Raw genomic sequence first — 16365 nt, 5'->3', positions numbered from 1 at the left:
GAATAAGAAAATCCCAAGGCCACCAGAAATTAATTTTGTAAATTCAGCACTGTGAGATAAGGTTGCTTTGACCAATTTTATTAAAACTAACATAAAACAAACACAACACTGAACACTACATTTAACTTATATATAAAAGATGGCTTGTAATATTTACAAGGTGACTTCTGAACACATGAAAACCCAGAGAAGGGCAGAAAAAGAAGAACAACACCACTTGTAGTCTTGCCAGACCAGCCATAAAGAGAGCGGTATGCATCTAAAAACGACCACGATGCGTTCTGGAAACAGTAAAACGATAAAGTATGTTAATAAAGATTGATTAACCAATGCTAACACGTCAGGAAGGCAGCGCTCCCGTAAAGGATGGCAATTCAAACTAGAAAATACAAGAGAATTGGGTCAAAAGCCTGGAGGATCAACTTTCTTCTCTGCGGTTTTTACCTTCCCAACCAACAACAACAGCATATGCCCCCACAAGACCAGAACTGAAGAATTCAGAGACAGTACCACGATTCAACACCAGGGACAAAGATGCAGGTGGCCTCAAAGCCTGGTCAGCAGTGACCATTTGTTTATTTATCTACACAAACATTAACAACAAACATCTCTTGCTCAAAACATGGCATGCTACAGAGCTCAGCTCTTTTCAAACGTTTCTTGGGAAGCATTTAATTCATTGCAACAAACTGCTACAACCACGTCATCCAGCAATCCAGCTTCCTACTAGCTCACTGGCGAGTCAGCTTTCGTTGTGCCACACTAAAACAAGATGCTCCCGGGACGGGAGCGGTAATACTGCACGGATGAAAAGCTATTAGACAAAGCTTAAAATTTAAAAAAAAAATCCATCAGAGAAAGTCGACAAAAATGACTGTAAGCATCTACCTTTATCGCCTCTTCTTGTCACTTCTTTCTCACCCCTTCCACCCTCCCATCTCCTCAACTATACTTCCTGTTCTAAAATATCCCAAGAAGTGGCCACTGTGGGATGCTGACTAAAGTGAGGGACTAAAGTCTGATCCAGTTGTTAATTAAGGTCACTCTCCATGCGGTTGCGCTGCATCGGGGTGACTCTCCGGGGCAGACACGGGAGGGCAGGAGTGGGACTTAATGCTGTTATGTTTGCTGAGAGCTTCGTCAAAGTCGAGCTGCTCGCCGTTGATAGAGATGTCCATGCAGCCGTGGTAAAAGGCCGTCACGGGGGTGGCGGTTAATGGGACATCATCTGAAAGAGCGAGATTGCGACAGTCAGTGAGTATGAGAATGAGACAAACGAGGGGCAGTGCTAAATATAACCTATTTTAATACCAAGGCTACAAAATAAATTAACAGCATAAATAACCGAACAGCAAACCCAGTAACAGCTTAAAGTTACCTGATGAGATAAGCCACAATTTCATGACTGTAGTTAAGAACAGAATCACAGTCTGACAGTGTAAAACTCAAATATTCCAGCCCACACCAAGAGAGTCTGACTTTACTGAATTAATTTATTCAGTCATACACTTAACAAGAAATCTGCCAGGGTTGTTTGTTCAGAGGAAGGAAAAAGGAACGAAAGACAAAGTTTTTAACCATGTTAGAGGCAGGGATACGCAGGTTACAATGGTGGTCTGTCAGTCGGCCCACCACTTTTGTTCACAAGAAATATTTTAAGAAACATTGGATGGACAGAAATGAAATACTGTATGGATGTTTTTTCCCCCCACAGGATTAAGTGTAATGGTGAACCCTTAACCTTTAATCTGGTGCCATCATCTGGCCAAAAATGTAAACTGTCTAATATGTGCGTGCATTCCTGCAAATATAATGACATCCCTATCAATCTCAGCTGCTGTTGTTTAGAGCTGGTTAGCAAATTCTGTGACAATGGATCACATAATACCTGCCAAGTGTCAGCGTGTTAGCATTGATAATGCAAGTATGCTAGCATAGCGACATTAGCATTCACCTCCGTCTCACAGAGCCACCAGCGAGAGCAGCCTGCAGTTATGCTGTTACAGCACCATCGAGAGGATTCAGTTTAGGAATGCTTTGAACTTCTACTCAAACATATGGAGAGGTTTTCCTATAGACAGATATGGTATTCATACTGAAATGATTATAGCCAAGAAGCCACATTTGTTCTTTTATAGCATTCAAATTTATCTCATAAATTATGCTCATAGTTATCTTCAAAAGAGTTACTTTCGTACTTTTCCTAGCTGCTTTGACCAACCTGGTATCCCACCAACATATGTACTGATGGGGTTTTGCATTGTGGCATTGAGGTGCTCCAGTGCCTCACGCAGGGCATCGGACTTCATGTAGGCAACAGTGGAGGAGTTGGCTGAGATTTGGATTTCGGCAGGAGTCACGTTCAGCTGCACTGTCAGCCGGTCAGGGTAACACAGCATGAGGGAATCCAGCGTTGCCACAGGGATGCCAAACAGGAACACTTGCAGATTCTGGAGCATGGAGGTCAACAGCAGGGCAAAATTTAATAGTGTGTGTTGTACTTATGTGTGTTAGAGAGATACGCGTTAAAGGTGCTGGGAAGTTTGTATGAACTCACAGCATCTTCTTCTCCCTGCGTTAAAACAGCAACCGACAGAGGGACTGTGTTGTTGTGGACGAGAGCAAAGAGGACACCTGTGCTGCTGGATGGACGTATGTTCATCTTTATGTCCACATTCCAGCTCCCAGAATCACCTGGTTACACACACCCGTACACACAGGGAAACACAAGTTTGAGGTCTATCATGAGATGGGATATATGAAACATAGATGTAACAGCTACAGTGGAACCAACTACATCTGTCTACACTGTATGTTCTTTGCATTGTTTGCTAACACACCTGTTGGCAGCATACTTGAACCACTGTTGCTGTGGACACTCAGTACTCCTCCATATTTGGGATGGACGAAATGTATCCATCCATCCATTTTCTATACCGCTTATCCGTCAGGGTCGCGGGGGAGCTGGAGCCTATCCCAGCTGACTACGGGCGAAAGGCGGGGTACACCCTGGACTGGTCGCCAGTCAATCGCAGGGCCAACACACAAAGACAGACAACCACACACTCTCACACTCACACCTAGGGACAATTTAGAGTAGCTAATTAACCTAATGTGCATGTTTTTGGTATTGTGGGAGGAAGCCAGAGTACCCGGAGAAAACCCACGCAGGCACAGGGAGAACATGCAAACTACACATAGAAGGGCCCAGACTATGAGGCGACAGTGCTAACCACTGCACCACCGTGCCGCCCGGATGGATGAAATACAAAGGCCAAAATTTCCCACAGGATTTAATAAAGTATAACTTAACTTACTCACTGTAGTCTATGTCGAAGTGTGCCAGTCCTGCTCCGGTGAAGAACGACCCTTGTTCCACATACACAAAGCAGTGTTTACTCTTTTTCTCCTGGATGACCTCCTTCACTCCGGATGCCCCTTGGTTCATCAAGTTCCAGCCCCGGATGCAGCCGTCGAGTCGAGGGTTGATCTAATAGATGGACGGACACACAACATTGGAAGTGGTCCAGTGCAGATCCCCATGTGTTTTAATTTCACTGTGTTAGGTGATTCTGATACAGTTTTTTTTAAGATCTGTGTTTGCCGGATGATTCATTGTGCGTGTGTGCGCGTATGCTTTCTGATGAGCTGCTTACAGGTTTGATGACGTTGTCCGTGCGGTTGGGCAGCCCGGCGATATAGACCTTGGTCTCCAGCTTGCCATTAACTGAAGTAAAGAGACTGTCTGGGCTGTTGATGCTCATCACAGCTTCCTTGCTGATCTTCACACTGATGCTGCTCTCCAGTTCATCCACAGAAATCTGCATGTTACACATCATAAGTCTCTCTCACTGTTTTCAGCACCGGAGCACACTGTCACCACTTCACAATCCACTTTCCATCAGTCCACTTTATCCATTAGCACCTCCTCTACTAGGGGACCAAGTTGAGTGTATGTAGGAAATTGCTGGCCTGCAGCACTTTCTTACCACATGCCACTGTCCATCATTAATGGCTTTTCCTCCGCTGGTGACCTTAAACGTGTGCTGATTTTTGAACTGGACTTCAATGCGACCACCTCTCAGCCCCAACATGAACCACGAGTCCTGAGAGGACTCTGCATACAGCACTACTCCCTCTGGGTCAAATGTACGGAAGTCAAACTCTGCTGCAAACCTAACAGCCAGAACCAGAAAAAGAGAAATACGAGTTTCTACAGTAATCGTAAAAACATATTTTAATAGGTCTACTCAAATGTAACTGGAGTGACCTTATTGATGTTCAAGCCCAATTGCAAAAAAAACATGCTTCACATCCACTACGATTTATTTTCAGAATTTCAATCTATAAAGCTGCAGTAGGACTTTGAGTTAACACTTAATTTAATTTTTTTCAGACTAACGGTATCAAGGATTAACTTTCTATTGTTGCTAAATTTAGCAGAGATGTTACTGGTTTCATGGGGTAAAACACATAACATGTTTTTAGGATCGTTTAAGAAAACAAGTACACCACATTTGTGTGTGTGTGTGTGTGTCTGGTCGTGATAGACCCTCACTTTGTGTTCTCCGGCAGACGAAAACGCAGGTAGATGACAGGAAGGCCTGTAAACTGCTCCCCCAGGTAAAGCATCTCAGGGTGTTTGTACTCATGCAGATCCACACAAACAGGGATTCTTTCACAATATCGCTTGTCCTCCGCCAAACGAAATCCCTGACGACCATCACAGTGGCACTCGTAGCTGCCCGCTGTGTTTATACAAGTCCCATCGCACACATTGAACTTGCACTCATCGACATCTGCAACAACAGGAAAAGATACATTTACAGGCTTTGACTTTCTAATGGATTTTTAATGGAGGTGTAAGATCAGAGGGATTTAGCAAAAATCTGGTTTATTATAGTCAGGTTTTTCACTTGTGAGACCATACGACTCTTGGCAATAAGACAGGAACAATGAGTCTCACCACTGCAGGTCTTGGAAGTGAAGTTATATTTGAAACCCTCAGGACACTTGCACTCATACATCCCCGGTGTGTTGACACATTTAGCTGGTTCTCCGCAGATACTGGGGTACATCAGGCATTCATTGATATCTGGAACAGTAAAGTATAAAGAAGTAACAATGGGCAAATCTTCATGTGATATCAACTAAATCCTGATTAAAATGGGGAAATTAACTACACGTGGTAGATTTAAAGTATAACTTTGGTACAAGGATGTAATTGAAAAATATGACAAAAAATAAAATAACTAGAAACTCTTACACTTCCAATCTTCAAATCCTTTCATCCCATAGAGTTTTCATTTTGATGGCCTACCTCTGATGCAGCTATTACCTTTACATTATTACTGTGAAATAATTGCAGTGAAATAAGTCATCCCTGTTGGTGACTTCTAGGAAGAGATATGTGGCTGTAAAGTTTAACCTGGCAGAGAAGCAATAAATAAATTTGGATGTGGCGAAAAGAATACAGCTTACAGTTACAATAGTGTTTGCTTGCAATTTCTGCACCAGTTGAGATATGTATTGTAGACCTATGTGCAGAACCAGTCTAAATATCCGCAGCCCATGAAAAAAAGAGGATAAAGCAAATTTACCAAACTGACTCAGTCTATGTTTGTGAAGACTTTGTACTCAAAAAGCATTCGGCACACTCAAAGATAAACACTGAGTGAACTGTCCACCCACGACGCAGCACAGATAGAAATAAGCGGAAATGAGGCAACAGGCATCTACGGGCTTTAAGTAAGTTCTGAGAGTTGACAGACACAGGCTTGTTTACAGCAAAAAGGACGGGCCATCTTTTCATATTTCAAAAGCTTTTTTTTTTCCCACATTCTGTTACATAAGAAGTCACCTCAGGTCAGCTCTAGAAAATAACAAGTGCTCGGGCCCTGAGGAGAACAGCTGGATGACAGTTTTTGTTATGAAGAGCGTAGGGTTCCACCGTCCATATGAACAAATAAAAAAGGAATTTCTCTAAAAGAATATTACACCGTGCAGCAACACGTGTTTGCTCAGCTGCTTAGTTGCGCTTTATGATCCTCTTCCATAGGGACTGTAAAGCAGCTGGATGCCTTGTCATATATGTGACATAAGCGATGAGTACACACACACACAGAGAAAGTACATAAAACTGTACCTCTGCCCTTTGGTGTAGCTGAAGTTTGAAGTGAAGTCTTACCCACACAGCTGATTTTGTTATTGATGAAGTAGCCATCTTCACACAGGCACTGGAAACTGCCAGGGAAGTTGTGACATTTTTGGTTACATCCTGCTGGGAATTCAGGATCGGAACATTCGTCGATGTCTGCCCGGTCAAAAAACATCACACGGCAACATTTATGAGCAGCCAGCACAATCATTTCAAAAGGTTAAACGTAGGGATGCTGGGTATCGGTGCATCCCTAATTAAGTGCATCACTTTTGAGTTAAATTAAGTCTGCATTTAAGCATAAAATGTTGACACATCCAACCAAAATGATACATCAAGAACTCACCATTCTCACAGCGCGGCCCCTTCCAGCCAGGTTTACACACACACAGGAAGGAAGCCTGGCCGTCCACGCAGCGCTCCGAACCCTCCTTGTAGCACGGAAACGGTGTGCACTGGTTACTGATCTCTGCAGTGTGAAAAATCAGGTTTGTACACGCCGGCACAGACGGGGTGTTTGATAAAAGCGTTCACTGGTCAGGCTGGCTTTTATTAGCCTTACACACTAAAAAGCAAACTTCTCCTCCTGAAAAGGCCCTCACCGTTCACACAGGTGCGAAGGTTAGATGGGATGCCAGAATCCGAGTTCTGGTTGTTGATTCCCACACGGTGTGAACCCAAACATGCTGCAAACACACAAGCGTTCTTTATCAGAATAGGCCGGTAAAGGCTAACAAAACTCATATCATTGCATATTAAGAAACACAAAATTCTGCAAACTTACCGACATATTTGGGGTAGAAATATTCCTGGAAAAACAAACAAACAAAAAAAAAGCAGGAAGATTCAACAAGATTGTTTAAATTCACAAATTCACAAATTAAATGTTTCAAAGACATAACATCCGACCTATAACTGATAAATCTACAAGTCAGTGAAGAAAGAAAATGACTCCACATGATATAAAACTTTAGCAACAGTGCAAAAAAAAAAAAAAAAAAAAAAAAAAAAAATCAAACTTGAATACTTCCTGGCTTTCTTAATCCTCTAACTTGGAAATGCAGTCCATTTGTATTTTGAACTGCAGGTCAAACAAAATCTGAAAACATCAGCTTGAGATCCGGGATACTGGGAGTTTCATAATTAGCTATTTTCTTTTTTTAGAGGAAATAATCTGACATTTTATCAAGAAAATAAACTGGAGACTTATCAATAATGAAAATAATCATGTGTTGCATCTCTTCTCTGATCTTATGCTTTTTCCTTTGCTGTCACTGGTCAAGCTATGGCCAGATTTTCACTTCGTCTTCCTCTTCATCATCCCCTATCATCAGCCTGATGAAGTCAATGATGTGGGGTCGATTCACAGGTCTGGGATCAGACTACTCTCCCGGGACCCGGCTAAACCAGTGAGATCAGGGGTCTGCTGCTCCTCTTACTGTCTCTAGCTCATTCTCAAAGATCTCCCGGGCCTCTTCCTTGTTGCACAGCTCCTCGATGCACTCCCTCTCCAGGTTGCCCTTCCTGCTCTCCTCAAACAGAGAGTTGGCTCGTCTGTGCCTGCTCAGGAACTGGGAGGCTGTGCTCTGGCTCATGACTGGGACACACACACACACACACACACAGTAGAAACACTCACTTCAATATACTGTGCAAAAGTTGTTTCCATTGTCAGTCCTGTTGTTTGCATGTCTATAGCGAACAAGTCTGTTTCTGCGCACTTTACCACGAGTGATAATCTCACATGTGTGTTTAATACAACCAGGCGTATGCAGCTACGTTATAATAACACATGACTGATTCCAGCAGGAATTTAGGTCCTCTGTTTCCTCATGACAGATGGCTGATGTGGCTGGTGCCTGCATGGACAAAGTGGACAACCTAATAACTCTTTTGTGTATCGGCGTGGGGGGTGGAAAAAAAAAGGCATTGCGAAACCGTTATTTCGCAGAAATGACCCCCCTAGTTATTGTAACGAGCAGCTCATGTTGACCAAGCATTGTTTCACGGTGTAGAAAGGAGTCATGACCCCTCACACTTTCCGTTCCCAGTTTGCTGCTCTCACGTTAAAAGTTTTTTTTTTTTTAAAAAAAAAAAAAAGCAGTCCTGAAACCTTTCATCCAGGCTGAAAGCTGCTTTCAATCTGACTCACTAAAAAAAAAAAAAAAAAAAAAGTACGTAGACTTGAAAATGTTACAAAAAAAAAGCAAACACTTACTTACATCGATAAGCATCGACGAGCGTCACAAGAAATACGAGACAAGCCAAGGGTTCCCTGAGTGCCCGTTTCTTTCTCCACATAGTCAAGCCGTTCTAGGCCACGGTTTGGCTCTGAGTAAAGACTGGCTGAGCACAGTCAGTGTGAGGGGGGAAAAAAACCTTCATTCTTCCCGAAAGTGTTTTCGTAGAGGGGTGGGCGGGGGGCCGCCGGGAGAGCAGACGGGAGGCTGTGGGGCAGCTAGGGAGCGCTGCTAGCTAACATGCACTGACGCACTCTGCTGCTGCTGCTGCTGCTGCTGTTGTTGTTGTTGTTTACTTCAGCCCCAACATGTCGCAGCTTCGACTGGCTTCCTGGCAGGTTTTACAAATCTGAACAGCTGCAACTTTTCTTTTCTTCTCTCTCTTTTTTTTAATGAAGTGCACGCTTTTTTAGTCCCAAGAAAAATAAATGACTGTGTAGCTTGCAAGAGTTATGTCACCAGCCACTCATAAACTCTCCACCATTTAGTCACTTTATGTATTAGGGAGATTGATAAGAAACATGCCATTTAAAACTCCACAGTGAATCACGTAATGTGTTATTGATTTAAGAAATATAATGCTTTTGGCACAAAAAAATCCTCTGCATGTGCTGTTCATTGAAAGACAGGGACAGTTGGCGTCCTTTTCACGCCGTTCACGCTGACTTACGTACGCGTGACGTGGAGGACAGACACTGGTCTGAAGAGACACTCGTAAAAAGTTTTGTTTTTGTTTGTTTTTGGCAATTTGGCAAGACATCCATTTTAAGTTTTTATGGAAAAATCTGATTATTCCTCGTACATGATCACAGACAACTGAGAAAGCTGACAGAGCACACTGGAGACATTTCAGAAACTGATTGTGTAACATTTTACTGATGACTGACTTATTTTTCCAAAAATGTCTTCCTCAAGTGAAATAAAATGAAGCGGTCGATGTGGTTAAGTACGGTGGGTTTTCGAGGCAAACTGAACCGTTTAACAAATGACACAGACACCTGAGTTTGCATTAATATTGGTTTCATTTAGTTATTCAGGGGAAAAAAAAAACACATCACAGTTTCACCATTCATCCAACTGTTTTATGTACACATATAACAGGCTTATTTTAATACTTTTAAAATATTTGTACAAAATACACTGTTCTCCCTTTATAATATGTGTTCATCAGACGAGGCATTTTAATGCGAAAGGTCAACAGATGTGCATTGTTAATTTGTGATAATTTGATGGGCTTATGGGGTGGGGGATGGGGGGTGTTAATATTATTGCATGCTGAATCATCATTATTGCATAAGTCATTCCTTTGTGTGGGGCTTTGGGGTGGAGGAGTTGCTGTTACTGTAACCACCATTTCCCCACCAACTCAGCTCATGTTTCTGGAAAGGTTTTGCTGAAAATGATAATGAATGCATTTACCAAGTTAGGGATGAGAAACAGAGCTGTTCAGGTGGTTTATAATGCAGTCCAAGTCTCCTTAGTCTTGGCAAAAAAAGAAACACCAAAAAACTTCAGAGTTTGATAAACCTGAGGAGAGTTAATAACTGGTGGAAACAAACACTCACTAAAGTTCAGAGGTTAACGTTTCGTCAATGTTATTACTGTTAGATCCATAAAATATTTTGGGGAGAATATATTGGCAAAGGTTCCTTGAAATGGAACAGTGGTTCTATACAAGAGGAAAGAGGGGATACACTCGATCAGATAATTACAGGCAGCGACTTTTTCTTTTTCTAACAAGTGGAAGTCTTCCTTTCCTGGCCTGTAACACTGGGTTGATTCAACTGGCAATATCACCCGTCGTGTCAGTCACTAATGCTCATACTGAGGAAAGCACACTCACAAACACACGTGAAACAGACACACACACATACACACACACACACACACAGGTCATTCAGTTTGGATACACAGAGAGATTTCTGTATGACAAGACAAAGATAGAAAACAGAGTCAAATTGCTAAGAACCTTCCTTATAGTTCGTAGATCAACGTAATCGACAAAGAGAAAGATGTCATCAGAATAACTGCTTGTCTGTTTTTAAAACAGAACAGGTATTGACATATATATATGTATATATATATATAAAAAACGTATCTTAACAGGGACTTTTCTGTTTGTTTGTTTTTCAAAAAGAGAATTTTATAAAAGTGATGACTGGCACTGGAAGGGACCCTGTAATCACATGAACATCCATGAGGTTACATAAATCAGCTATTTAGTTTAGGAAAATACAAAAAAAAAAGTAAAAAAAAGAAAAGTCGAGGTTCGTAATCACCTGGCAGCACAAAAGTGACTGTGGAGGCTACCGTCGCCATGACTACAACTAAACTTCACATGCTCTGGTTTGGCAAGAGTGAGTGCTGATGAACATGAATGCTGCACAGAACAACACAACTGGTGAACAATAATAAATCCTGTACCTTCAAAAGATTCTGGGGTGCTGATGGGTAAGATTCACAGCAGGCAGTTTCTCAGAGGAACGCGCATAAATAAGGTTTTAAACTACAGAATGCAGTTTTGCCCAAGTAAGACAGAGCTAATCTCACTAAACAGAAGAACTACATTATCAGGCAGCCAATGGGGCAACACAACCAGTAATACACTATCCATTTCACAACCATAACTCGTGCCAAGACTGGTTAAAATGTTAGTATATGCATTAATTAAAAGTTCAGCTAAAAACCATCCTTGTTTAAGAGCTGTGCCAACACAGTTTCTGTTTTTGGCTACCTTTTGATTTACACAGAGGAAAACAAACACGTTTTTATTACGTCTGCATGCTGTTTGAAGGTATGTTGATGGTCTTTGACATACGTGTATGAATATATTAGCCTAGCTGAGCTCAGCTTCTGGATGTCAGGAACAAGAATAAGCTCCTTTTAAAAGAGGCAAAATACACTATTTTCAGCTTTATGAACAAACAACAGTAACATTTCGGTTTAAACTACTTTTCTGGAATTACTTACTAATACTTGCTCACCATGGACGTGTGTGCATATCTACCAAGTGGGCAAAATGGACAGCAACCCAATAATTCTGTACACACACTACTATAAACACTAGGTGGACACTTCGTTGTACAACCCAATGCAATCCAACACAACTGTTCTGCCATTAATGACTGATGTTTATAGTGTTCAGATATTGTTAATTCATTTATACGATTTGCACTGAGGTCAAAGTAATCGTCTTCTATAGGACTGCATTATATTCAGTGGTGTTTCTAATGTCCTGCCCCTATCATGTATCTAAACAGGAAAGACAAGAACATTTCTAATTATAATGTAGTCCAGTGCACCTTTAACTATGACCAAACGTCCAAACATATAATTGAATTAACTTCAGCAACTGAATTTTATAAACTTCCTAAAGACAGAAATTACAGCAGAATTGTAATAGACCATACAAGAGTCCCAAATAAAGTGGCATCTGAAAGTACAATGTAAGTAAATCATTAATACAGTTTATATAATGGTTAGACTGTGGAAGTCAATGGCACATTTTTACCCTGAGGTCCCAGTGAGTTAATCTGGCCCAGACATCAAAAGAAACTGGCTCTGAAGTTAGACATAATCTAATTTCTTTGCTCATATACGGAGATCAAGATGGAGTTTAACCAATCAGCCACTGAGTGTATTTTATCTTTGAGAAGCTGCAACTTAAGTCGGCCATGCTAAGCAAACTGTTCAACATACATTCAAACTGCATACAAACAGACAGAAATCCATGAAATTTGTCTGCCTCAGTGTACGCGTAAGAAAAGAAAAAAACTCTCCACAGACAAGCTATTCCTTTAACCAAGGTACTGGTTACACAGGAGCACGATATTCAGACCACAACAGAACGAGGTTTCAAATGAAACGTGAAAACCTATACATGTGTTAGCACTTGGTTGCTACAGACTAAAAAGAAGGGATAAAATTGTCCGTGGAGTGATTTTTGATAGCTAACATCAAGCTGCTCTTGGCTGTGATTGGTCCTGACAATCCCTTCTTGTGTGCCCTCGAACTGCACAGCCTTCCTGAGGAGGTTAGGGACAAAAGGTACACAGGGACAACACCACCCAGAAAGGGAAAAAAAATAGACTCCTTCCTTCCTTCTAGAGTGAAATACAAAGGATCATTTCAACAACCATGAAAATAACCAGATACAAATCAAACAGATAAAATAAGCTTTTTGAAAGTGTGCTGCGAGGCTTGTTCATCCATAGATTTGGAGGCGATTAAAGTGCGTGTCGGTCACTGTCAAAACTGTCCAGTGAAAACGTTTGTTCTCTCGTCACATCACAGAAAGGAGACCCCAATAGACGCATGGTATGATTATCTCTTCATTCGTATCCCTCCTTTCCTCCACAATTGTTCCTCTTTTTTTCTTGCTGATCTGAGGTCTGTTCTCCAAAATTTGGAGTGATGCACCTTGAGACGCTGCAAAAAAAGTCCATCTACACGGCTCATTCAGTCTGGTATTGACTCTTAAAACTCTCCTTAAAACTGAACAAAGAAGCCAGCCAGGTGAAACGTGTTTCCAAATCGGAATCACCTGCTTCCAGAAAAGTTAAACATTCCTTTAATGGACATCTTCAAGCATAGATATGCTGCATTGGAAATAAGCGAAATTTAGCTTGTTTTAAGTAGAAATAAAGATTTAAAACTCAATACTAGACACCGAGCATTGTTAAAATGGATTTCTGTGCAGTTAAAAAAAAAAATGCTGGTTGTGGGCATCATAGAAACAGTACAAATGGCCACGGCTAGATGGAGTAAGTGGAGCTCTCAGACTGCTGGCGGATGTAGCACTGAAAACTCTTGTCTCCAATTGGATGCTCCCTGGGGAAACAAAGAGAAAGATTGTGTTTATTGGCTGGCAGGACATCACAGAGTCGTCTCTGGGGAATGAAATAACCACAAATATCAACATTTTCTGTCAGGATTATTAGGATTTGAGCAGTGCTAGAGCCTGAAATATCCACAAAGGTCCAAACCAAGTGCTAATACAACTGGGCTGAAGGGAAAGTCCAGGAATCAGCTCAGAGCAGATGTTACAGTTATTTGAAATGTTATAGTGCTTCATTTAATCTCCAGCATATTTTTGTACATGTTAAGAGGCAGTTGTGGACTATACGTCTGCTGGTCCAAAAAGGAGGTTTCTCACCATCAATCTAGATTTTACAGTTTCATAACTAGCCGTTTTTCCCACAGCCTCCTTTGCATCATATATACAATAACTGGAGTTTAAAAGAAAACATAAAATCCGAGCTACAGGCATAAATCAACAAGAGATTACATACTGGCTGCCTATCTTTGTCTTCCTGAACTTGTCTCGTTTGTACTTGGTGTGCTGCTGCTCCAAGGTCTGCACGGCCGAAACAATCTGTTTCAGGGTTTTGTAGGTCTCCTGGGGGTCATCGATGACGAAGCTGGAGTACTCTTCCTGTTCGGGGCCATCGTACACAGACTTACTGCCACAGGCCTCTGCAGGGGAAGTCGTGCAGCACAGTGAGAGACAGGACAAAGAGGACGAACGGATAAACATTAGAATTATGCAGTCATGTACATGCATGTTCACGAACACGCTTGTCAGTGTCTGACCTTGCATCTTGATGAGTTTACTCATGTATGTGCTGAACAGTGAATAAATCCTCTCCGTCTCTCTGTCTCCATCTACATCCAGCTGGATGTTTGCAGGGAGGCCGCTGAAAACAGAAGCATACAGGAGAGTGAGAAAGTGAAAACAAAGGATAGGAATCTGACGTCGGACAGATTTTAACAACTTCACGTACCCGGTGCAGGGTGTACACCCAGGAGCCGTGTCTGCTGAGAGCTTGCAGCAGAGCCAGTGGCCGTTGAGGTAGGCTGAAGGATGGTAGGTGCTCAAGCGTTTGCGGTTGCACTGGCTGACTTTGGTCAGAATGTCGATCCAGTCGCGCGCCTCAACACAGTTATTGGCCTGGATGTAGAGAGCGCGTTCAGGCTGAATAACCTGGAACATCTGGGGGAGGGAAAAGGGCCAGGCAGTGAGAGAAGAATCTATAGACTTGTTGAAGTGATTCGGACCAAATACTCAAAGATTTCATGGGAGTTGCGGTGTAGGGTCCTTACATTTTTCATCTTGAAAGACTCCTCCTCTAGCCTCTCCACAGCCAGAATGTTTTCTATGGGAATGCTGCACAGAGCTCCCTCACCTGGAGGTAAAAGGAAACACATCAGTCATGAGAAGGGAGAAGCAAAGCATGGAGGAATATGTAAAAATAATAATTACCGTATATATATGAACTTGAGTCAATAGAACTGTATGTCCTCCTATTTTAAATTTTGCACTATTATTTGCAGTTTGCCTTAGCTGCTTTATATCCTTCGTGCATATAATTGTGGGGCAACAGCATCCATCGTTTAAGAACTAAAAAGCTACACTGTTTTTTAGTCAGTATACCGACTGAGTATATTTGATTTTTCCTGAACCTGTTTGGAAGCAGCACAAATGCACTGCCTGTAACCCGACCTCCAGCCCATGTGTCGAAGGCACATTGTGTTCAGGCTGAATGCACACTTGGCGGATTCTCTCCCTCTTGTTGATTCTTAAATAAGCACACACAGTGCCGTAAACAAACGAGAACACAATGAAACTATGAATATCGCAAGAAACCTTTGACCTCACCTTTGGTTCTGTGGTAGGTAAACTCGTGGTTGGTGAGGCGAAACCATCTCTTCTTGAAGTTCTTCATTCCAAAGCGCTTTCTCCCTTGTGCCCTCTTTATCATAAACCTGAGGGGAAAAAATGGGTGAGAGAAATATAACTTAAAACAATGAAAGATAAGCTCATGCATAAATATATCAGGACATTTTTATTTCTCTTTCCCTTTAAGTATGTCTGCAGTGCTAAAAGAGCATAAATTAATTGCATAAAATATCAGTAACAAACAAACATTTCATTCTGGATAAGTTACATGCTTTCCTTGTATTCATCACTGCTGTACATGTTAAAAAAACCTTTGGTACAGCACTCATAGATAGTCTATGAGTCAAAATGGGGGATGGAATAGCAGACAAAGCTACCAGTGTTTTTGAATATTTCACCTTTAAATTGTGTATAAATCACTGCTGACATTTCAAGTCATTGCACAAGATTTACATAACATACATACATAATGTACGTTTTCTGTACATTATAAAACCTTGCAATGACTTCAAACTTGAAATTGATACTCCATCACACTGAACAATTCATGCTGTGTTTATTTTCTTTTTGTAACATCAAAGCTATATTATCATGTAATGTTTGTAATGTGGTCATAGACAGGAAGCATTTTGTAAATGTGTCCTGGTGGTGTCCTATAGGCTGCAATGGGTTACCAAAAAAGATCTGATTCCAGTTTTTCCAGTGTGAGGAATTAGCGCTTTTCTGTGTTTTAAAACACCGTAAACTGAAATGTTTTTGAAGGTGTCACATCAGAATCTGGGAAACTCAGATGGATATGTGTCACTGTTTACTAGTATTTTATAGATAACACAGCAGATTGAGAAAATAATCTGCGGAACATCATCGATAATGAAATAATTGTTGGTTCCCGCCCTACAAGAAACTCACAGTAAACCTTTAATTGCTGACTGATTTTCTAACAACATCAAAAAGCTCAATGAATGCTGTGTTTCACAGCTTGCAGCTCATTTACCAACAAGTAAATAAAAGTCCACTGTGACGGATTAGCTACCTCAAGGAAGTTTCTAATCCTTGAATTAATTTTCCACTGTAATAAAACTAACAGAACAAGTGAGCCTGTAACCTTTAACGAAATCAGTCCACAAAGTGATGGAACTCTTTGGAAAATGAACCAATGGAAATTTCTTATTTCTTATTAATGGCCTAAAACATGTAAAATCACCAGTATGGTCCTTAAAGGGAGAGTCAAGACGAGGATGTTTTTGTTTTGGAGCTGAGTTTCACAGGATATATGAAGTATGAATCTC

General features: G+C 41.4%; 2 protein-coding genes across 3 annotated transcripts in view; both read right to left on the bottom strand.

The window, feature by feature from the left end:
* Positions 1-1015: 1015 nt before the first annotated feature.
* On the bottom strand, positions 1016-8573 carry pros1 (protein S). Of its 2 annotated transcripts, none has more exons than XM_046390482.1 (14): positions 8380-8573; positions 7597-7754; positions 6942-6966; positions 6760-6843; positions 6504-6626; positions 6188-6313; positions 4967-5095; positions 4559-4799; positions 3990-4176; positions 3657-3821; positions 3322-3490; positions 2558-2694; positions 2222-2450; positions 1016-1228 (listed from the first exon to the last, which is right to left on the bottom strand). In XM_046390482.1, exons 1-14 carry the CDS (start codon positions 8456-8458, stop codon positions 1041-1043), a joined length of 2040 nt encoding a protein of 679 aa, XP_046246438.1. In that variant the 5' UTR covers positions 8459-8573; the 3' UTR covers positions 1016-1040. The 2 variants fall into 2 exon arrangements, with proteins under 2 accessions (XP_046246438.1, XP_046246449.1); XM_046390493.1 differs by having other exon boundaries at positions 8376-8536.
* Positions 8574-9400: 827 nt separating this feature from the next.
* Positions 9401-16365, bottom strand: part of rasa3 (RAS p21 protein activator 3) — a 37996-nt gene continuing 31031 nt past the window's right edge. Inside the window, exons 19-24 of the mRNA XM_046390466.1 lie at positions 15056-15162; positions 14500-14582; positions 14181-14389; positions 13990-14093; positions 13689-13872; positions 9401-13227 (exon numbers count right to left, since the gene is read on the bottom strand). Of these exons, the coding sequence (XP_046246422.1) occupies positions 13152-13227; positions 13689-13872; positions 13990-14093; positions 14181-14389; positions 14500-14582; positions 15056-15162 (763 nt within the window). The 3' untranslated portion in view covers positions 9401-13151. The remainder of the gene's footprint in view (positions 13228-13688; positions 13873-13989; positions 14094-14180; positions 14390-14499; positions 14583-15055; positions 15163-16365) is intronic.

This window comes from Scatophagus argus, chromosome 1 (genome assembly GCF_020382885.2).
Source record: "Scatophagus argus isolate fScaArg1 chromosome 1, fScaArg1.pri, whole genome shotgun sequence".
NCBI lineage: Eukaryota > Metazoa > Chordata > Actinopteri > Scatophagidae > Scatophagus > Scatophagus argus.
This window is presented reverse-complemented; position numbering and strand designations above follow the sequence as displayed.